General features: G+C 45.5%; 3 protein-coding genes across 5 annotated transcripts in view; 1 reads left to right on the forward strand and 2 right to left on the reverse strand.

The window, feature by feature from the left end:
• LOC310793611 (sodium-independent sulfate anion transporter-like) lies at window positions 1–16128 on the reverse strand. 2 transcript variants are annotated; one of them, XM_083655443.1, is made up of 14 exons: window positions 16050–16128; window positions 14657–14919; window positions 11732–11924; window positions 11280–11365; window positions 10223–10445; window positions 9355–9533; window positions 9152–9224; window positions 8119–8230; window positions 7896–7951; window positions 5168–5308; window positions 4486–4613; window positions 1922–2021; window positions 1632–1765; window positions 1–1472 (listed from the first exon to the last, which is right to left on the reverse strand). In XM_083655443.1, exons 2-14 carry the CDS (start codon window positions 14867–14869, stop codon window positions 1365–1367), a joined length of 1746 nt encoding a protein of 581 aa, XP_083511569.1. In that variant the 5' UTR covers window positions 14870–14919; window positions 16050–16128; the 3' UTR covers window positions 1–1364. The 2 variants fall into 2 exon arrangements, with proteins under 2 accessions (XP_083511569.1, XP_083511570.1); XM_083655444.1 differs by lacking the exon at window positions 5168–5308.
• LOC310793612 (N-sulfoglucosamine sulfohydrolase-like) overlaps window positions 15728–22974 on the forward strand; it is a 20717-nt gene continuing 13470 nt past the window's right edge. Inside the window, exons 1-4 of one of the 2 annotated variants that reach the window (XM_083655446.1) lie at window positions 15728–15807; window positions 17485–17645; window positions 17830–17935; window positions 18807–19183. In XM_083655446.1, the coding sequence (XP_083511572.1) occupies window positions 17842–17935; window positions 18807–19183 (471 nt within the window). In that variant the 5' untranslated portion in view covers window positions 15728–15807; window positions 17485–17645; window positions 17830–17841. Of the gene's footprint in view, window positions 15808–16380; window positions 16674–17484; window positions 17646–17829; window positions 17936–18806; window positions 19184–22974 lie in introns of those variants that run through there. The other variant, XM_083655445.1, reaches the window with a different exon arrangement.
• LOC310793425 (uncharacterized protein) overlaps window positions 20664–22974 on the reverse strand; it is a gene marked incomplete at both ends in the record, with an annotated part of 9241 nt that continues 6930 nt past the window's right edge. The window contains 2 exons of the mRNA XM_083655244.1: window positions 20664–20795; window positions 22236–22258. Coding sequence (XP_083511370.1) covers window positions 20664–20795; window positions 22236–22258 — 155 coding nt within the window. The remainder of the gene's footprint in view (window positions 20796–22235; window positions 22259–22974) is intronic.

Consider the following 22974-nt stretch of genomic DNA (forward strand, 5'->3'; position numbering starts at 1 on the left):
CAATGTAGTGTTTCTTAATCAATGTCACAGTGCTCAATGCAGAATAAGTGAGAAAAATACATGATATAATATGTATATAACATTTAAAAATCATATTTTGATACCAACATATTTTTTTCATAACAATAACATCTTCAGTGATGATTTCTTCATACAATATTCAAATTATTAACTAAAACACACACACACACACACACACACACACACACGCACACACGACAATGTAAACATTTACAGAGAATGTGAACACAAATAAGGTACAAGCTCTGTGGGAGAACCAGTTAGAACTCAGAGAAAAGTCCTTACATGGTGATTTAGTTGAATTAAATAAATTGCAATACCTTTTACCTGGATAAGTAAACATCTGTGTGATTTGGTACCAACCTCAATGTTAGGTGGTATTTAATGGGTGTCAATTTCTTTCCTGCCTATTCTTTATTCCTACACACTTAGATCTCTTTTCTATGGCCAGATTTGCTCTGATTCCGCTGCACGATTTACTTTAGCCCTGAAAAAGTTAAAAAGATAAAAGATAGAGTTTGTATGAGATTTTTTCCTTCTCTTAAGTCTTCATTCATAAAGGACAGAAAGCTACAAAATGTTGTGAGATGAGTAACAAGGAATCTGCATCTTTGACAAAAGAACTCACCACCTGATGCCAACCTCCTGAGCCCCATCACCAGGATCAAGCACTGCACCTTGGAGGACAGAGCATTTGTCATTGCTGAACTCCCTCCCTTCACACATCAGAAACTCAAGACTCACTCCTTTCATTCAAAAATAAACTCAACACTGAGCTTTTCAAAAAGGCCTACAATATCTGACTGCCACTGCCTCTCCAGAACTGAAATACACACTCTCGTCATTTCCTTCTTCATTTATCATCATCACTTTTTATCAATGGTTTTTTATGTATTTTATATTAATTTACTTCGCCCTAGCTGTTGTAAAGTGTCTTTGACTACTATATAAAGCGCTTAAAATAAAATAGTATTATTATTACAGTAGTAACAACAACAACAACAACAGTATACTAATAATAATAATCATCATCATCATCATCATAATTTGGCCAAGTTTTGTGTAACTCATTGCTAAAGAGATTTCAAAATGACTTGAAATGTCAAGATTAGCAGATGCAAAGATCTTCAAAGGAGAACACTTGTTTGCAAAAAAGGATAACACTTGGTAACTGGCATCACTTGGTCGTCACCAAACGACTCGTTGGAGGTAGATCATCACTGTTCAGCTCCACTGTGACCTGATTGGCCCAGAGGGAAAGTGTCAGCGGTCGGTGTGTTGCTCAATGCTTCTGTGCAGCATCAAAACTCATCAGTCCAGCTTGTGATTGGACAGTTGTCGGGTCAGTCATTGAGGCGGGTTCCCAGGTCGATCTGCAGCGCCGCCTCCACACTGTCTGTGTGCCGGAGATCCGGCAGATCCGCTGCTAGTAGAACCTGCAAAACGGACGGCTAAGGTAGGACGCAAGATGGCAAGGAAGGACAGATATAGTGATAGAAAGAGATTGGTAGGTAGAGAACCAGATAGAGAGAAAGAGAAATTGTTTAAAAGTCGGTCGGCCAATACAAATCCTCTGTACCCATAAAGGCAGCGAGAAGTAATGGTTGTACCTGCAGACTGGAGAAGACCAGCACGGTTCCTCGTAGTTTGAACTGCCTCAGCAGGTCGCCGAGCTCGCTGGCCACTGAGTAGTCTATGGTGCTGACGTGATGGCAGTCCAGGACTACCGAGCGTGGAGGAGAAGCTGAAGGGAGCAACAGGGGCGAGACCAGGGGAGAGACGTTTAGGGGAAGGAGAGGAAAAGAGGAAACACAGCATGTTAGTATTGGTGGATGGAGCAGCTGCAGCCTTTAGAAACAAAGTGTTCTCAACATAGAGAGGGGAACAGACGAAGCCTTACCCTGCAGAGCCTGAGTGTGTATGATGTGGCTGAGGTACTCTGTGGCGGGAAAACTGAGCCCGCTGCCCAGCTCCATCACCAGCATGCCATGATCAGAGACCTGCACACATTCATGATCAGAGACCTGCACACATTCATGATCACAGACCTGCACACATTCATGATCACAGACCTGCACACATTCATGATCAGAGACCTGAACACATTCATGATCAGAGACCTGCACACAGTCATGATCAGAGACCTGCACACAGTCATGATCAGAGACCTGCACACATTCATGATCACAGACCTGCACACAGTCATGATCACAGACCTGCACACAGTCATGATCAGAGACCTGCACACAGTCATGATCAGAGACCTGCACACATTCATGATCAGAGACCTGCACACATTCATGATCAGAGACCTGCACACATTCATGATCACAGACCTGCACACAGTCATGATCACAGACCTGCACACATTCATGATCACAGACCTGCACACAGTCATGATCACAGACCTGCACACATTCATGATCAGAGACCTGCACACATTCATGATCACAGACCTGCACACATTCATGATCACAGACCTGCACACATTCATGATCACAGACCTGCACACATTCATGATCACAGACCTGCACACAGTCATGATCACAGACCTGCACACATTCATGATCAGAAACCTGCACACATTCATGATCAGAGACCTGCACACATTCATGATCACAGACCTGCACACATTCATGATCACAGACCTGCACACATTCATGATCACAGACCTGCACACATTCATGATCAGAGACCTGCACACATTCATGATCACAGACCTGCACACATTCATGATCAGAAACCTGCACACATTCATGATCAGAGACCTGCACACATTCATGATCAGAGACCTGCACACATTCATGATCACAGACCTGCACACATTCATGATCACAGACCTGCACACATTCATGATCACAGACCTGCACACATTCATGATCACAGACCTGCACACATTCATGATCACAGACCTGCACACATTCATGATCAGAGACCTGCACACATTCATGATCAGAGACCTGCACACAGTCATGATCAGAGACCTGCACACAGTCATGATCAGAGACCTGCACACAGTCATGATCAGAGACCTGCACACATTCATGATCAGAGACCTGCACACATTCATGATCACAGACCTGCACACATTCATGATCACAGACCTGCACACATTCATGATCAGAGACCTGCACACATTCATGATCAGAGACCTGCACACAGTCATGATCAGAGACCTGCACACAGTCATGATCAGAGACCTGCACACAGTCATGATCAGAGACCTGCACACAGTCATGATCAGAGACCTGCACACATTCATGATCACAGACCTGCACACATTCATGATCACAGACCTGCACACATTCATGATCACAGACCTGCACACATTCATGATCACAGACCTGCACACATTCATGATCACAGACCTGCACACATTCATGATCACAGACCTGCACACATTCATGATCACAGACCTGCACACATTCATGATCAGAGACCTGCACACATTCATGATCAGAGACCTGCACACATTCATGATCAGAGACCTGCACACATTCATGATCACAGACCTGCACACATTCATGATCAGAGACCTGCACACATTCATGATCACAGACCTGCACACAACCATTATTTTTCAGATTAAGTGCGGTAATTTACTGTTTTGTTGTGCCTACTTTCCCTCAACCCACTTTGACTATGTCTACTTCAGCTAGCGATTTCCTACATTTCCCAGAATGACTTTCAACAATGAGACTTGTGCCCCTTAAGGCCTTTACACACTAGAGTGAAACCGCGCGAAATTGTGAGGCGAATTTTGACCCACCTGTCAGTGACAGCAACAGATGTGTACATGTCGGGAAATTAATTTCTGAAAAATCTTGTTTTCCGAAAAAATTAACGCCGCTATATTGCTCAGTGAAACGTCGGTATGCACGGTTGCATTGACTGAATATAGGTTCAAAACATAATATTGACATGTAAATTAATCACACAAAAAGGATCGTTGAATGTCGATGCTAGAAAAGAAGCCCTTGGTCTTTGATTCTGAGAGTGTGACACCAAAACTTGATGTTTACCATTTATATATACAGTAGATGGTTGACATTTGTTCTTAAGCTTATTGTGTTTCTTTTTGGGTATGTCCTATGGGGTGTATTTTAGTGACTTTCTGTAGTGACTTTCTAGTCAATACATTTGTATGTATAGCTTTACTCTTGTGGTTTTTTATATTTGATTTTGCTTCTTTTTGGGTATGTCCTTTGGGTTGTGTTTTGGTGTAGGAGTCGAGTCGCCTGTGGACAAGTGTTGAAAATTAGCGTTCCACTATAAACACTTAACACTGTGTATCTGGTTACTGTGCATACATGTATGTTACATCTCCAATGCTCTGTGACGTCCATATCAAATAAACTTAACCTTAACCTAACCCTAAATTCACTTGTAGCTGTGATGTGTTTTAGAGTGGATTTTTGTTTTTATTTATTTATTTTTTCCCACACAAATGCAATCTTTGACGACCTTTAATTTGGGTCTGGCGATGTTGTACAGCAGCAAGGCTCCAGATACAGCCACCCCTCCTATGATGCCATACTGCATGGCCCAGAAACTCATCAGGAAGGTGACAGAGAAAGGCAGCAGGTCCAACTCTGTGGCAGGAAGACACATGAGCATGAGACAATCGCATCATGAACACAAACCTACGCAGCCAGGGGCGGACTGGGATCATAATTCAGGCCGGGCATTAGATACCAAGCAGGCCAGGCCGATACGGGCCGACGCGCGTGCCGGCGTCCGAAGGGCCGGCAATTTGGGCCATTTGAAGCCAGATTTGGGCCGTTTGAAGCCCAATTTGGGTCGTTTGAAGCCAGATTTGGGCCGTTTGAAGCCCAATTTGGCCGTTTGAAGCCCAATTTGGGCCGTTTGAAGCCCAATTTGGGCAGAGTCCAATTTTACAATGAGATGCACCCACTTTAACCCTGAATAAAGTAATAAAACCACTAGTAAACCAGTAGGCGGCGCCTGGCCTGCTGTTCAGTGAGTGGCCTGACTGCGGGCACACAATTTTTTATTTTTCTTTTTTTTTTCTTTTGCAGGCCAGGCCAGGCCAGGCCACCGGGCATTTTCCCGACGTGCCCGATTATGCAGTCCGCGCCTGCCCTGTACACAGCCATGGAAGAGAGACACATGAATGAAAACTCACTGCGTATCCTCCACATCTTAGCCACCACGCGGTAATCCACCATGGGAGCTACGGCACAGATGATAACCGCTGCCAGAGAAGCTTTGGGAATGTAGTAGAAGGCCGGCATGAGGAACGCCAAGGAGAGGAGCACTAACACACCTGGAGAGAGCCACAGACAGAGAGAGGAGCACTAACACACCTGGAGAGAGCCACAGACACAGAGGAGCACTAACACACCTGGAGAGAGCCACAGACACAGAGAGGAGCACTAACACACCTGGAGAGCCACAGACACAGAGAGAAGCACTAACACACCTGGAGAGAGCCACAGACACAGAGGAGCACTAACACACCTGGAGAGAGCCACAGACACAGAGGAGCACTAACACACCTGGAGAGAGCCACAGACACAGAGAGAAGCACTAACACACCTGGAGAGAGCCACAGACACAGAGGAGCACTAACACACCTGGAGAGAGCCACAGACACAGAGGAGCACTAACACACCTGGAGAGAGCCACAGACACAGAGAGGAGCACTAACACACCTGGAGAGAGCCACAGACACAGAGGAGCACTAACACACCTGGAGAGAGCCACAGACACAGAGGAGCACTAACACACCTGGAGAGAGCCACAGACACAGAGGAGCACTAACACACCTGGAGAGAGCCACAGACACAGAGGAGCACTAACACACCTGGAGAGAGCCACAGACACAGAGGAGCACTAACACACCTGGAGAGAGCCACAGACACAGAGGAGCACTAACACACCTGGAGAGAGCCACAGACACAGAGGAGCACTAACACACCTGGAGAGAGCCACAGACACAGAGGAGCACTAACACACCTGGAGAGAGCCACAGACACAGAGGAGCACTAACACACCTGGAGAGAGCCACAGACACAGAGGAGCACTAACACACCTGGAGAGAGCCACAGACACAGAGGAGCACTAACACACCTGGAGAGAGCCACAGACACAGAGGAGCACTAACACACCTGGAGAGAGCCACAGACACAGAGGAGCACTAACACACCTGGAGAGAGCCACAGACACAGAGGAGCACTAACACACCTGGAGAGAGCCACAGACACAGAGGAGCAATAACACACCTGGAGAGAGCCACAGACACAGAGGAGCACTAACACACCTGGAGAGAGCCACAGACACAGAGGAGCACTAACACACCTGGAGAGAGCCACAGACACAGAGGAGCACTAACACACCTGGAGAGAGCCACAGACACAGAGGAGCACTAACACACCTGGAGAGAGCCACAGACACAGAGGAGCACTAACACACCTGGAGAGAGCCACAGACACAGAGGCACTAACACACCTGGAGAGAGCCACAGACACAGAGGAGCACTAACACACCTGGAGAGAGCCACAGACACAGAGGAGCACTAACACACCTGGAGAGAGCCACAGACACAGAGGAGCAATAACACACCTGGAGAGAGCCACAGACACAGAGTAGCACTAACACACCTGGAGAGCGCCACAGACAGAGAGAGGAGCACTAACACACCTGGAGAGAGCCACAGACACAGAGGAGCACTAACACACCTGGAGAGAGCCACAGACACAGAGGAGCACTAACACACCTGGAGAGAGCCACAGACACAGAGTAGCACTAACACACCTGGAGAGCGCCACAGACAGAGAGAGGAGCACTAACACACCTGGAGAGAGCCACAGACACAGAGGAGCACTAACACACCTGGAGAGAGCCACAGACACAGAGGAGCACTAACACACCTGGAGAGAGCCACAGACAGAGAGAGGAGCACTAACACACCTGGAGAGAGCCACAGACACAGAGGAGCACTAACACACCTGGAGAGAGCCACAGACACAGAGGAGCACTAACACACCTGGAGAGAGCCACAGACACAGAGGAGCACTAACACACATGGAGAGAGCCACAGACACAGAGGAGCACTAACACACCTGGAGAGAGCCACAGACACAGAGGAAGACTGTAACATCTCACTTTCACAGAGATGTCCTTCTCCTGAAGTTCTGTGAGGGCTACCTTGTGCCTTTGGTAGTTTTTGATTCATTGCAAACATGTATCATATAACAAATCATATATTACATAACAAAAACATTTATATAGTCATCCTTGTTTTTCCTTTCCTTTCCCGTCTATTCTTGTCTGACTCTTCAGCTGTTCATCACATTTGTGTCTCACTCATTTGTGTGCTAAGTTTTTATTATTAAGTGTCCTATGGGCAGTGTATTGGAAGGGGGTGGACAGAAAGAAGAAGAAGAAAAAATATAATATTGAATATGAAATATTATTGAATATGAAATATGATTGAATATTATATCAAATTAATATTTGTGTGCTACGTTAGTACGTTTGTAATGCTGTCAGTATGTTGTCTTGTATTGTAACCTATCTATCCACATCTGCCAAGCCTGTTTTGTAACTTCTCTTCTTTACAGCAGCACAATTTAATTAAATTTCGCCTTGAAGGACAATAACATTTTCCTCATCTTAAAACTACAATAACAGCCGACAAACATGAGTTATTATAATAGCAACACTACCACAATGTGACCACTAGGGAGTGGCAGAGACTGCTCACTCAGGATGAAAGCCTACGGAGAAGACCCCTTCCAGAGGAGAGGGAGGGGGAGAGAGGGAGCGAGGAAACAAGAGAAGTGGATAACACAGAGAGAGGGTGAGAGACAGTAGAAAGCAGAGTGAAAGCTGAACGTTTTGGGACTCACCATTGACGATCCCTCCAGCTGGAGTGCACACTCCTGTCTGGGAGTTCACCGCTGTCCTGCAGAGAACACATTAGCACAGTCAAAGAATTACACTGTAAATATCTGATAGATGCTCACACACACACACACACACACACGCACACACACACACACACACACACACACACACACACACACACACACACACACACACACACACACACACACACACGCACACACCTACCTCCCAAAGCTGCCAGTGACGGGATAGCCTGACACAAAGGAGCCCATGATGTTGGTCAGACCAATTGCAAACAGCTCCTGGTTGGCGTCGATCCTGTAGTCGTTCTGACTGGCTGAGAGAGAGAAACTCAACCAGTCAGGAGAAATTGGTCATCGGACGATATGCTTTTCTCCTGGTCTGGGGTTCACGATTTGACACAGCCATGATACAATGATATAAAAAGTTCAATGACGGGCGTCCGGGTAGTGTATTGGTAGATTCCCTGCCTACCAACACGAGGGTCACAGGTTCACGCCCCCGTGTTACCTCCGGCTTGGTCGGGCGTCCACACAGGCACGATTGGCTGTGTCTGCGGGTGGGAAGCCGGATTGAGGTATGTGTCCTGGTCGCTGCACTGTGGTCGGTCGAGGCGGCTGTTCGGGGCGGAAGGGAACTGGTGGGATTAGCGTGATCCTCCCACGTGCTACGTCCTGCTGGTGATCGCTCTCCGCTGTCGGGGTAAAAAGAAGCGCCTGGCAAATGCGCATGGGTCGGAGGAAGCATGGTGCTAGTCTACGGCTCTCCCCAGATCGGCAGAGGCAGTGGAGCAGCGAACGGAGCAGCAGGGGGAAATTGGCCAAGTACAATTGGGGAGAAAATGGGGGGGGGGGGGGATCAGAAGGAAAAAAAGTTCAATGACAACATAGTGTGACTGCAGAATTATGTTTATTTCTGAGCTACAAATCTAGCAATGTAACTGGCTTGCTAGAATGTAAACAATGGTTACAAAAATATTAAAATGTGCAAATATAATTTGGAGCTTGTGAACTTATTATGGACATCTCAACTGTGATTATTACAGCAGAATAAAATCTATCTAACATCACGATAATCTTTTTCTGACGCATTTTTGCGATAGATAGAATTTCGATATATTGTTCCATCCCTACTGGTAACCCTCCTCCTGATGCTAAATTTTGTTTGCAAATTGCCAAAAAGAACTTGCTGATTTTGAGTAACGGATTGAAAGATGTAGAAAGAGGGAGAAACTTACCAAACGCTTTAGCAATAGCAATGCTCTCCAACAGACCCATGAAAGGAATCACAGCAAGCCCTCCTCCAAAACCCTGTCCAAACAGACAGACAGGCCCGTTTATCAAAACCCTGTCCAAACAGACAGACAGACACTTATCCAGCTGCGACGCACTTGTTGTGAAGCAGAGCGATTTGGAAAAAGTTGTAATTGAAATGATCTACCTCTACAATCTCTCCAAAGGTGACCACAGTGCCGTTGGCTGTGATGTCGGTGGTGGATGGCGGCCTGAACGGCGGGAGCCCCTTAGACGTTTTCCCGGTGAGGGTGAAGACGTGATAGCCGTAAGCGTCCCAGGAAAACGCCACAAAGGACGCAGCCACCACCACCAGGGCGTTACGCACTGGACGGGGCAGGAAGCACAGGAGAGGAGGACGATTTTGAAAACAGTCAAACCTGGGTGTGCTGGTGGCTTAGTGGTCTAAGAAGGCACGTACCATGCAAAGCAAACACAACATCCTGGCCTCGAATTCGACCCACTACCTTTGTCGTATGTCATCCACTTCTCTCTCCCAAACTTTCGTGTCTATCTGTACTTGAATTAAACGTTTGAAAATGCCACCAAAAATGATCTACAAAAAGAAACATGCAGCAAAAAGATCTGTACTGTATGCAATGCACGTATAAAACAAAACTTGACCACAACAGCATGAATCACTAAAGATAAAGAAAGGAAAATATATGCTTTTACATTCGTTATATTATTCGTGTTTATTTGTAGCATGTATGTTTTTTACCCTCAGGATTTGCACATTTCTTATCTTTTCATTATCTTCTAAATGCATTCGCTCTAATCCATGACAATAAGGCTTTTTAAGATGTAGTCTCTTCCCTCCTTACTGGATTTAGAGCTCAAGAATGAACTCTCCCCCCCTCCAATCTTAGAGCTAGTGTCTCTAGTTTTCTACAGTATTAATATTATTTTTTTATCTTTTGAAATGAAAATATAGACTTTGACATATATGCATAAAAGCATTCACTCTCTCTCTCACACACACACACACACACACACACACACACACACACACTGACCGGTGGCCACGGCCCGCACCATTCTGCTGGCCACTCTGGAGTAGGTGGGAGAGTGGTCAGACAGGGGGCCCAGGCTCGTCTTCATCAGCGCCAACATGACGAGCAGAGCCAGACACAGCAGACCCAGGACCACGTCACCCACACGGGCCTCAGGGAGCTTTTGGAACGTGTAGTAAACCTGCAGGAAGAACTCCTGGGGAACGTCTTTGAGCCCCAGTATGTTCTACACACAGAAACAAACGCTGTCACTGAAGAAGGGAATTGGAGCTCTTTTTCTTTTAATATTTTTTTCACGATTTTTTTTATCCCCCATTAGTGCTAATTTTAATGTATTTATCCTGGTTGCTGCTCCACCCTCTGCCGATCTGGGGAGAGCCGAAACTGGCTCCATGCTTCCTCCGAGACATGGGCAGTTAGCCAGCCGCTTCTTTTCACCTGACAGGGGAAGCTTCACCGGTAGGACATAGCACGTGGGAGGTTCACGCTATTCCAACCAGTTCCCCTCCCTCCGAACAGGCGCTCCTAATGACAAGGAGGCACCACATTAGTAACCAGGATATTGCATGTTTTGGTGAAGGGTTCCTATATGAAGGAAACCCCCAGGGGGCACGGGGAGAACATGCAAACTCCACACAGAAAGGCCCTTTTTGACAACCCTGCCCGGGCGGTGGCCACTCGAGGACATGCGGACGGGCACGCACTCCTTCAACGCTCACAGCGTCCCAGGTGGGAATCGAACCCAGGACCTTCTAGCTGTGAGGCGACAGCGCTTACCACTGCGCCACCGTGCCCCTGGGGAATTGGAGCTCTGATCTAAGGTTCCCTTCTATTTTCCTTCTATTCCTTTCCTTATATTTGACTCCGCATAAGAGTCTTTTTCATAAGTGTTTTTTTGGTTTTTGTTTTGCAATTTTTTTTAGATATATCACTATCACAGTCGAGAGACAGAAGAAAGATTGTGTGTGTGTGTGTGTGTGTGTGTGTGTGTGTGTGTGTGTGTGTGTGTGTGTGTGTGTGTGCGTGCGCGTGCGTGTGCGTGTGCGTGCTTAACTCGCACCTTGACCTGGCCAAAGCCTATGGTTACTGCAGCAGCACAGGTGAAGCCTTTTATGACAGGAAAGGAGATGAAATCCAACAGGAAGCCTGCAGATGACAAGCAGAGCAGCCAGTGATCCACAGATCATCATGAGATCAATAGATACAAGATAGAACCTGTCTGGTTAGGGACAGGAAGTCATAGACACGGTGGCAGGAAGTGGCTCTGCCGCCGCACTCACAAACTGACTTCCTGCTTCTCCACAATCTCTGCTCTTCTGTCCCTCTCCATCTCTCTCTCTTTTGTTTATATGTGTCCAGCTATATACTTTAGAGCTTGACGGCCATGCATGGTTGGAGCTCATCTAGTAGAGTAGGTTTTGAAATGCGTTCTTATGTCCCAAGGGTTCTGTAGAAATTTCTCAGCCCAGAGACGACCTTCGAGCTGAACATGAGAGCGATCTCCACCCTTACCTAATCTCAATAGTGCCATAGCAGCTTGGATGACGCCACACAGGAGGCTGAGGAGCACGGCTCGCACGGGATGGCCCCCCACCAGGGGCGAGCACAGGAGGGACATGATGGCCGTGGGACCCAGGGTCACGTCCTTGGAGGTCCCGAAGAGTGCGTAGATGAACCCCCCCATGAAGGCAGAGTACAGGCCGAACTGTGGAGAGACGGGTTTATCAATTTGAAGAGAGAGCAAAAGTATCAGTAAAATGACATAGAATGATATGAATGTGATGGAGAGATCATTGGAAAGGGAAGAAAACGCTCGAGAGAGAGAGAGAGAGAGAGAGAGAGAGAGAGAGAGAGAGAGAGAGAGAGAGAGAGAGAGAGAGAAAGGAGAAGGGAATGTCACATAAAGGAAACTAAATCCATGATGTGATTGATGGGTGACAGAGAGGAAATTGTTGCGTGAGTATTATGGAAATGGCAAAACATAATAAGCATCACTCTCATCAGTATGCAAGTCTGTTTGTTTATAAAAATCTTTATTTATGCAAAGTATAAAAACTAACGACGCTGACTTGCTCGGTTGTTTTTTCAGCACTGTTCTGCTCATGCAGGGTTTCTATATGTTTTTTTTTTTGATTTTTCTTCGGATTTGCACCCATCTGGGGAGAGAGAGCCGTAGACTAACACATGCTTCCTCCGATACATGTGCAGTTGCCAGGCCAGCCGCTTCTTTTCACCTGACAGCGAGGAGTTTCACCGGGAGGTAGGGATGTCACGATACTAGAATTTCTACTTCGATACTGATACCCAGGAAAATATCGATACTCTATACCATTCAATACCACGCGGCAGGATGACAACACATCAAGAGGCATAAAAAATAAACTTTTAAATTTTGCAGCATGCTCTGTGTGTTTTAGGGATGTTCATCAATTATCGAAAATCGATAATCGATCGTTAAGGATTGGAATCGATCCTGTGGCATTTGGATCGATTTTTTAATTATTAAAAAAAATTTTTTTTTTTTTTTTTTTTTTTTTTTTTTGGACTAGGTTTGGGTGGAATTCGTTCCTCCTCGCCCCACTCCATTGCACAGCCGACTAACGTGAGGTGGAGCTTCATATAGTCTCTAGTTTTCTGGCTGGGCATGGGCCTTTGTGCCAACAAAACGGTTTTAAACATGAGAAATTCACACCGGCATGCGCCGGGGACAGCAGTGTTGAAGAGGAGACACATTGAAATAAAGAGTTCATTGAGGAGAACACGTTGTCTTTCGTATTTTCTGCCATAGGCATTCATTTTGTTAAAAAAAAAAAAAAAAAAAAAAAAAAATATTGAAAATTTTCTAAGTATTAATAAAATCGATAATCGATAATTGATCGTTAATTCTCACCGATTATCGATTTTGGAAAATTTTCAAAATGAACATCCCTAGTGTGTTTTATTTATTTTATTTATTTTAGGTTTCACTAACCTTTTATACTATTAATTTTTTTTTGGTACTATTAACTGTGTGTTTTAATCATTTTTGGTTTTACTAACTTTCTGTACTTTTAATCTTTGTTGTATTATTAATTTTTCATTCGCTTTCATGACTACATCAACCTGCCATGGGACTACAGGTGGAAACTAGCCCTTGGGCTACAACCTGGCATATTTACTGTACGGCTGTACTGTTCATTAATGTGTAAAGTCCCATTCTTTAAATAAATGAATCTGAATCTGAATCTGAAACAAAGAAAGATGGACAGGCTTCTCCATAATCTAGGCCTGATAAAACTCATTAAAAACTTTGACCTTACACAACAGATTACAAAATTACAGATTAAGATCAGAATTATTTGTCAAGTGTCGGAGGGCACACTGTCTCATGCCTTCTGGTTCTGCCCTTCACTGACGGGATTCTGGGCCAGAATATTTGACTGGTACTCTAAGGCCTACGGGGTGGCCCTTCAGCCGGAGGCAGAACTCGCCATCTTCGGCTGCTCAGAGTCCTCTCTGAATTTTCCTACAGCTGTGCAACAATCTCTGACACTGGGGACAACTGTTGCCAAAAAACAAATTCTGAAGGAATGGAAATCTCCCTCTCCACCCTCTTTCCAGTTGTGGTTGACGGACATGACCTCTGTTATACGCATGGAGAGACTTAGGTTCCTGAGAACCAATACAATTAGAAAGTTTGTGACTATCTGGGACCCGTTTTTGGTCTACCTTAACGAGGCTAGGGGTGACGGGTGACTCGCCCGGCTGGCTTCCCATGGACCCCTTGGGTGGAATCCCGAGTATACCGTTTACAAGAACATAAGCACCTTAGGTAGCTGGCGGCACCACTTTGTAATGTTGATTATATTGTTTTGTTTTGTTTTGTTTTTTCTTTCTTTCCTCTGTGTCTGAGCCTGTTTGTCTGTTTTGTCTTGTTTGTGTTCTATAAAAATTTAAAATATGAAAAAAAAAAAGAAAAAAAAAGAAAAAAGAAAAAAGATCAGAATTATTTGAACTTGTTGAAGGAAAAGATACCCACCAATGACAGGGAGGGACAAATCAGTGGTATGTTTGATTTTTCATTAAGAGAAAGCACTGCTGATATTGATACAGTTGCAAATGAGTATTGTATCCGTTTATTTTTTTTTAGTATTGATACTTATCAATACTATCGATACCTGTTGCAAATGAGTATTGTATACGTTTAAAATTTTTAGTATTGACTTTTATCGATACTATCGATACTTTTGACAACCCTACCGGGAGGACCTAGCACATGGAAGGACCACGCTATTCCCCCCCCCATTTCCCCTCCCGCCCCGAACAGACGTTCCGCTGGTAGGCGAGTGCTTTTACCTCTACACTACCCACACGGCCCTTGTTTGTATATGTAAGACTTAGGTAGGATAGGTAAGATGATAGCTTGATGACAGAATGCCACGCCCAGCAGAGACTCACCTGCACAGGAAGGCCTGCGACCTCAGCGTACGCCAGGGCCTGTGGCACCGTGGTCAGGCCCACGGTGAGGCCCGCTATCAGGTCCATCTGCAGCCACCTCAGGTTGTACCGGGGCAGCCAGGTCAGCACGGGCAGCCAGGCTGTCAGCCTGCGGTAGGAGCAGCAGGCCTCCTCCGCCCGGTCCCGGGCCGAGAGCAGAGGACGCTCCTCCATCACACCAGGGTCAGAGGAGGAGGAGGGTGGAAACGCCCTGGAGACGAAGGCTGTGGACGGAGATGAATAGAGAGAGAGCTGTAAAGTGCACAAACATACAGACCCATATTCTTTCCTCAGCATATGGAGGACTATGAGCACATTGTCTTCTTTACACATTTGACTGCATGCACTGTGTGCGTGTGTGTGTGTGTGTGTGTGTGTGTGTGTGTGTGTGTGTGTGTGTGTGTGTGTGTGTGAGTGTGTGTGTGCATGTGCGATATCTCTTCTATTTTCGGGTCTTTAATATCGCTTTTTAAACATTCTATTGTGAAGCCGAGCATGTTCACTCTGTGTAGTGACGATTCAGATGTGTTCTTGAATATTCCAGCTAACACTCCTGATGTTGTTCTCGTAGAGAGGTGTTTGTTCTAGAGGTTGGCTGTACCTTTGACCGCAGCCTAGAGGAGGCCTTTCTAACCAAGATGATGAAATACCAACAGCTAGAACAGACCATCTCACAGCTGGGCTACAGGTGTAAACTTCTAGTTTTCATATTTGGTAGCCTAGGTCATGTCCATAAGCTGGTTGTGAGAGGCCTTCAGATGGCTTATGTGGATGCATTATTGTGGTTGCCGTCTGGGCACTCATGTAACTGACTGACTCCCAGCATTTGACTGCACTATTACTCTTTATGTCCTTTGCATACTTGTATTTATGTGGACATAAATAAATATTTCAAATGTGCGTGTGTGTGTGTGTGTGTGACTGACACAGCGCAACCCAGTCCAACAGGTTAGATTACTTTAAGTAATCCGGTTACAGTAATACACTTCTCTTTTCAGACTAGACGGTTTTTGCTGAATGGTTTGAGGCAGAGCTTGAGGACAGTCAGGTCTACTGTCTGAAGTCAAATCTGCTTTGTGCACGTCTATCATCATATGACAATTTGGTTAAAGGTCAGTGCTTTGTCAATGCTGGCTTTACAAAAGCCAGAGCTTATAGGTAGATAGCCTATAGGTAAAACAATTATAGCATGAATATATGAGCGATATTTTTAAAGGTTTTGGTGTCTTCCCATACTATCTCTAAAACTGAATAGTGAAATATTAGATTGACAAAGATATAAATAACATAATGTACATTAGTATGTAAAGATGTCAACACCCAGAACAGAATAGAAAACAATATAGAATCTTACCAGTACGAGCGCGTCTTCTGCTACATTATGCTTTCGTTTTGCTGCTGTGATTTTATTAAGTTATGCTTCATTTAAAAACAACTTCCTCAAAAAGACTCGCGCAAAGGGAGAGAGAGAGGAGAGCGAGAGAGAGAGAGAGAGAGAGAGAGAGAGAGAGAGAGAGAGAGAGAGAGGGAGAGAGAGAGAGAGAGAGAGAGAGAGAGAGAGAGAGAGAGAGAGAGAGAGAGAGAGAGAGAGAGAGAGAGAGAGAGAGGTACTTCCTCATTTTTTGGACAGGCGCTTCTCATGTGACCGCTGTCATGTGACCAAAGTGGGCGGGGTTTAAGTTGTTTCAGGAAGGGGTGTGATTGTTGTTGTTCTTTTAATACAGCCTGTGTAGCTTTATGAAATATGACGTTTCTGTATTAATTGAGTTTAATAATTTATTCGCTGAGATCAGTCGCTTTCAAACGCGTGTTTCTAAGCAAAACAGCTGAGAGGGTTTGTCCTGGAACTGGAGAAAGTAGGGCCAAGTTTAGGCTTTAATAGAGTGGTTCATCATGCTGCACACGCTGGTGTTGTTGTCTCTTTTCATGTCATGTTGCATCGGGGAGGCCAAGCAAAGACACGTCCTTCTAATAATTGGTAAGTGATCGCCTGAATATGCCTCGCATAGGATCTTTATTGATATGGCACGTTCTAAAAACGGTTCACAAAGTGATTCCCAGCCATGCAGACTATAGTCAGAAACAACATGGAGAAAGGAGAACAGTGGAAACAATATGAGAGCAGGTTACAGAAGTAGGAACAACAAACCATGGTTTACAATATGCAAGTTTATTAAAAAAATATGATGCAGACTTGGCCAAACATCCAGTGGCAAGTTGTTCCAAAGTTTAGGGCCATTGCAGATGCCCCTTGACCTCAGTCAGGACCATGGCACCTCACTCCCCCACCCTACTACACCCACCATGATATGATATGATATGATATTTTCATTTATATTGCGCCCCTCAGCCAACTTTGACATTGGTCCGGGGCGCAGCCCGAGAGAAAAAAAGAAAAGAAATGAATACAGGACAATGACAGACAGAGAACATAAGTACACCTCAGACGCACAACACAACAGCAAAGTAACTCAGTGATCATCTAGAGCGAAAAGGTGGGTTTTGAGCAAGACCATGGCACCCCACCCCCCACCCTACACACACCATGGCACCTCACTCCTCCACCCTACACCCACCATGGCACCTCACTCCCCCCCCCACCCTACACACACCATGGCACCTCACTCCTCCACCCTACACACACCATGGCACCTCACTCCTCCACCCTACACACACCATGGCACCTCACCCCCCCACCCTACACCCACCACTCCCCCACCCTACACCCAACATGGTGCCACCTCTTCGTAACCCACTGGCCCATCTTCTGTCTTTGCCCCATTTCCCAGCTGATGACGCAGGTTTTGAAACAGAAGTGTACAACAACTCTGTAGTCCGGACCCCCCACCTCCGCTCGCTGGCCCGCCGCAGCCTAGTGTTCCGCAACGCTTTCACCTCCGTCAGCAGCTGCTCCCCCAGCCGCGCCTCCATCCTCACTGGCCTGCCACAGGTAACACACACACACACACACACACACACACACACACGCACACACACACACACACACACACACACACACACACACACACACACACACGCACACACACAGACACACACACACACACACTATCCCATCAAAGTATGCGTCCTCATTTTGTTCATGAATGCAAGTTGTGTTTGTCCTGCGTTCTCAGCACCAGAACGGCATGTATGGACTTCATCAGGGAGTCCACCACTTCAACTCGTTTGACGGAGTGCAAAGCCTGCCTCTGCTCCTGCATCGAGCCGACGTCCATACAGGTAAATTAAAAAAGTCTCCAGTTGATCAGAAAGGACAATGTGCCTTATTGTCAAGTCTGCACACACACCTACTTTGTTTTGATTTAAGACTAGACAATAACAGTTTGTCACCAGGGCTATTACTGTCGTCATATACTGATGAATTGACTTTATAGTAATGGGTCATACTCAGCTCATGAGTACACATATACAGACCCACTTTCCCCAATATTCTTCTAGACATTTGTTGTTGCATAGTCTGATGTATAGTCTGATGGAAATGCGTCTTGTCAAGTCATAAATGTTGTACAAGTGTGATACAATCAGTCTTTGTTGGAGGTTCTTTCTGTAGCCACTATGTGTTATAGCTTTCTTACTAGCTGCTTAAGAGAAAAGTAAAGCTGCTGCTTCTGCTCAGATAAGATCAATTAATAAGATCAGGCTTGTAAACAAACAAAGGGATATAAATGATTATTTCCCAATTTTTCTAGTTTACTAGCTGGAAAAAATATATAATAAGGTATTTGTCCTGCACCAGAAGGTCTGTGCACACACCTTCTTGCTGTTTGGGGCTTTCTTCGCCGATGGTTCTCAAACCCTTTCATGTCAAGGACCCCTAAACTGACACAAATTAGACCATGGACCCCCATTTGATCATATTTTTTGCTTTTAGCTATATGTTTTATTACAGAAAGTGTATGAAATCCATGGCCAAAATAGTCATACATTATGTCATTGTGTTACTTATCGATGGAATTATAGTGAAAATAAATAATTCTCCTTTTTGCTGGGGAGAACCACTGTTCCATGCTAATGTCTCTCTCTCTCTCTCTCTCTCTCTCTCTCTCTCTCTCTCTCTCTCTCTCTCTCTCTCTCTCTCTCTCTCTCTCAGGTATAATAGGGAAGAAGCATGTTGGCCCTGGGTCTGTATACCCTTTTGATTTTGCCTACACAGAGGAAAACAACTCTGTGCTCCAGGTGGGCCGGAACATCACCCGGATCAAACTCCTGGTCCGGAAGTTTTTCCAGACGCACAAAGAGGAAGCCATCGAGCGGAGGAGGGCAAAGCCAGCAAAGGGGAACAAAGGAGAAAGAGCGAATAGAGAAGAGAGACCATTCTTCCTCTACGTCGCGTTCCATGACACCCACCGCTGTGGACACTCCCAGCCGCAGTACGGAGCTTTCTGTGAGAAGTTTGGGAACGGTGAAATGGGAATGGGTAGAATTCCCGACTGGACACCGGAATATTACACACCGGAACAAGTTCAGGTCAGTGACATATATGGTAGTAAGAGAAATTATGATAATTTAATTATCTTGGCGTATTTTATCAATACTGTAAAATAGAATACCAAAAAATGCTCTCAACCCTCAGTTTGTTTCTGTGGCTGCTGAATCCTTAAACATTGTGATGTTAAGGAATTCCTTCAGGGAACTGTGACATGCAGGTGACTTCTCAGTAATTAGGCTGATGCAGCAGCTCCACCCCCCCCCCCAAATAAATACATAAATACATACATAAATAAATACATAAATAAATAAAATCACATAACACCAACAACCAACACTCCAAACAATAAACATGTATTATATTTTTTTTAATTGCAAACTACCAGCATTATTATTTTTTCATTGCAAGCTAGCAACTTTATAATTTATTATTTATTTATTTATTTATTTATTTATTTATTTATTTATTTATTTATTTATTTACTATCATATTACTTTGATTATGTTGATTATTACTTAGCTCCATGCTGGAAATGTTGATCACGTTGGACCTGTGCGGTTGCCCCGGTTTGGGCCTCTTCTTTCCTCTCCTTGTCTTTCTTGTCCTCCTCTTGAAAGAGCTGAATGTTGTGAAGCGGGTTTTCTCTGGTAGAACCCTCCGTGTCTGTGCTGCTCTGTGCTCAGGGTAGAAGCCTCTCTGTGTCTGTGCTGCTCTGTGCTCAGGGTAGAAGCCTCTGTGTGCTGCTCTGTGCTCAGGGTAGAAGCATCTGTGTCTGTGCTGCTCTGTGCTCAGGGTAGAAGCATCTGTGTCTGTGCTGCTCTGTGCTCAGGGTAGAAGCCTCTGTGTCTGTGCTGCTCTGTGCTCAGGGTAGAAGCCTCTGTGTCTGTGCTGCTCTGTGCTCAGGGTAGAAGCCTCTGTGTCTGTGCTGCTCTGTGCTCAGGGTAGAAGCCTCTCTGTGCTGCTCTGTGCTCAGGGTAGAAGCCTCTCTGTCTGTGCTGCTCTGTGCTCAGGTAGAAGCCTCTGTGTGCTGCTCTGTGCTCAGGGTAGAAGCCTCTGTGTCTGTGCTGCTCTGTGCTCAGGGTAGAAGCCTCTGTGTCTGTGCTGCTCTGTGCTCAGGGTAGAAGCCTCTGTGTCTGTGCTGCTCTGTGCTCAGGGTAGAAGCCTCTCTGTCTGTGCTGCTCTGTGCTCAGGGTAGAAGCCTCTGTGTCTGTGCTGCTCTGTGCTCAGGGTAGAAGCCTCTCTGTCTGTGCTGCTCTGTGCTCAGGTAGAAGCCTCTGTGTCTGTGCTGCTCTGTGCTCAGGGTAGAAGCCTCTCTGTCTGTGCTGCTCTGTGCTCAGGGTAGAAGCCTCTGTGTCTGTGCTGCTCTGTGCTCAGGGTAGAAGCCTCTGTGTCTGTGCTGCTCTGTGCTCAGGGTAGAAGCCTCTCTGTCTGTGCTGCTCTGTGCTCAGAGTAGAAGCCTCTGTGTCTGTGCTGCTCTGTGCTCAGGGTAGAAGCCTCCGTGTCTGTGCTGCTCTGTGCTCAGGGTAGAAGCCTCCGTGTCTGTGCTGCTCTGTGCTCAGGGTAGAAGCCTCCGTGTCTGTGCTGCTCTGTGCTCAGGACACACTCGTGGAGGATGCCCTTTGACGGGGACGTCTCATGATGCATGGGCCTCTGAGCCAAGGGTATTCAGAGTATTCCCATGATGTCACATGCTGCACTTCCACTTGGCACGATGGACCATCGTCGATGGGCCGACCCCCATCGACCTCTGAGCCTTCTACATCGGCCATTGTGATGTCCACTTACCCCTCCCACCCACCCCACCACCCCCCCGGCCTGCCAAGCGTGAGCAAAATGCACGACATTTTCACAAGTAAAATCTCATCTCATTACTAATGATGAAAGCAGCTTCACGAGTACAAAGCCAATATCGGTAGGCTATACGTGTCTTTTTTTTTCTTTTTCTGATTGAACACTTTTATTGACAGATAAGCGCAGCAACAAAACTGTTGCGACAGAAAACGAAACTTACAGAAATGAGAATAAATGTGATAAAACAGCGACATGAGTTGATCCATGAGGCGCTTATTGTTTAGGGCAAAAATACGTTTCAGTAGGCATGTGACTGAAATAACAGGATTAGCAGCACAGTTATACAAGTAATTCAACAGAAACAACCGTGGTTACAAAAATATCAAAATACTTTGCATAAAAAGTGCTCTAGTGGTAAAATTACAAAACATCAATCAGCGATTAGGCTATACGCGAGTCTTGACTTGGGAGGGCACTGCTAACGATTAAAGACTTACCTCCACACAGAGCCAACCTCTCACGTTCTCTCCTGGGACTGAGATTTCGGGCTATAGCATACGTCTACTAAACATGAAGCAACATTTCGCCCTGCACATTTAACTGAAAGTATGAAATGTATTAGATAGTAATTACTCATTAATATATCCAACACAGGCTAAATAGCCTCAGCTCTGGTCAGAGTTTCAGTTTCAGCACCAGCCTCCCTCTCTCTGCTGAGTGCTACATGCTGTCTGTCCCCCCAACTCCCCCACTCCCCCACCTCCCCACCCCCGTCAATGACGATGCCATCGTCCATCGTGATGTTTCACTGTAGAACCACATTGCAACCCTTATTTCCTAATATGGTGCTTTACAATACACTGTGGCTGTGTTTGTCACATGATTACAATCACCTGTTATTTTCCTACTAAGATGGCCGTGTGGTAACAGAATGCTATCAATCCCTTGTCATGCTGGTAGTGCTGCTGGGTGTCCCGTCAGTGCTCTTATGACATCACTGATGATGTCACAACTTTGCATGTTATGACATCACTGATGACATCATAAGTGATGTATGACATCACAGATGACATCATCAGTGATGTCATAATGCCTCTGTCCGTGTGTGTGTGTGTGTTTATGTGTATGTGTGTAGTCAGGGGACAAAAATTTAAACAAACAGAGAAACAAACAGAAACATTGCCTGCATGCTCCTTTTTTATATAGATAGATATAGATGTATTTTCTTGTTCTGCGTGGACCCCAGGAAGAGTAGCGATCACCTTGTGTGGCAGCACAATTAAACAATAAACAACCAACATGATAATGTGCCGAGCAGCGGTCTGGAACAGAGGAAATAGGGGCATGTGTTTGTAATGCGTGTATTTACGTCCTGTAAATAGCTTATTTTCTGACAGGCAGCGGCTCATATCCTTATATCATAGAGACAAAGAGAAAATGAACGCTGTATAGTTTACATTGCTGCAGCCAGCGTGTTCACCCTGTCTCTGTCTGCTGTCCGTCACATTGGCAGAGATAGAAGCTCCCATTCCCCTCGCTCTTCAGTTTGTAATCCTGATGACATCAGTCCGGACCGGCTCAAATAAATACGGGCGGCCATCAAATTCAAATGCATCGTCTGTGATCGATAGATATCCAGCAATCCTCATGGTGACTTAATCGACTGCTCTGAGGTCTCAACTGAGTCTGAGTTCTGAGTCTCCGTATGTCAGTCCCTGGATGGAAAACTGAGCAATGAATGGCTGGCAGAGGTAAATATCGACGCATTTATGTCAGTATCATATAATAAGGTTTTGAGCCACACTGCATGTCAGAAAATGAGCTATTTACAGGACGTAAATACACGCATTACACATGCCTCTATTTCCTCTGTTCCAGGCCGCTGTTCAGCGCATTATAATGTTGTAGTGGATCAATAAAAAAAAACTTTTCAGGGTGAGTTAAAAATCATAATTAAAGCTAGAAATAAGGTCCAGGTTGTAAAAAACGAAATTCTCGGTAATCACAGTTCCTAAAAATGGCAGAGCCACAGTCCAGA

The sequence above is a fragment of the Poromitra crassiceps genome (genome assembly GCF_964638095.1).
Source record: "Poromitra crassiceps genome assembly, chromosome: 19".
Classification (NCBI taxonomy): domain Eukaryota; kingdom Metazoa; phylum Chordata; class Actinopteri; order Beryciformes; family Melamphaidae; genus Poromitra; species Poromitra crassiceps.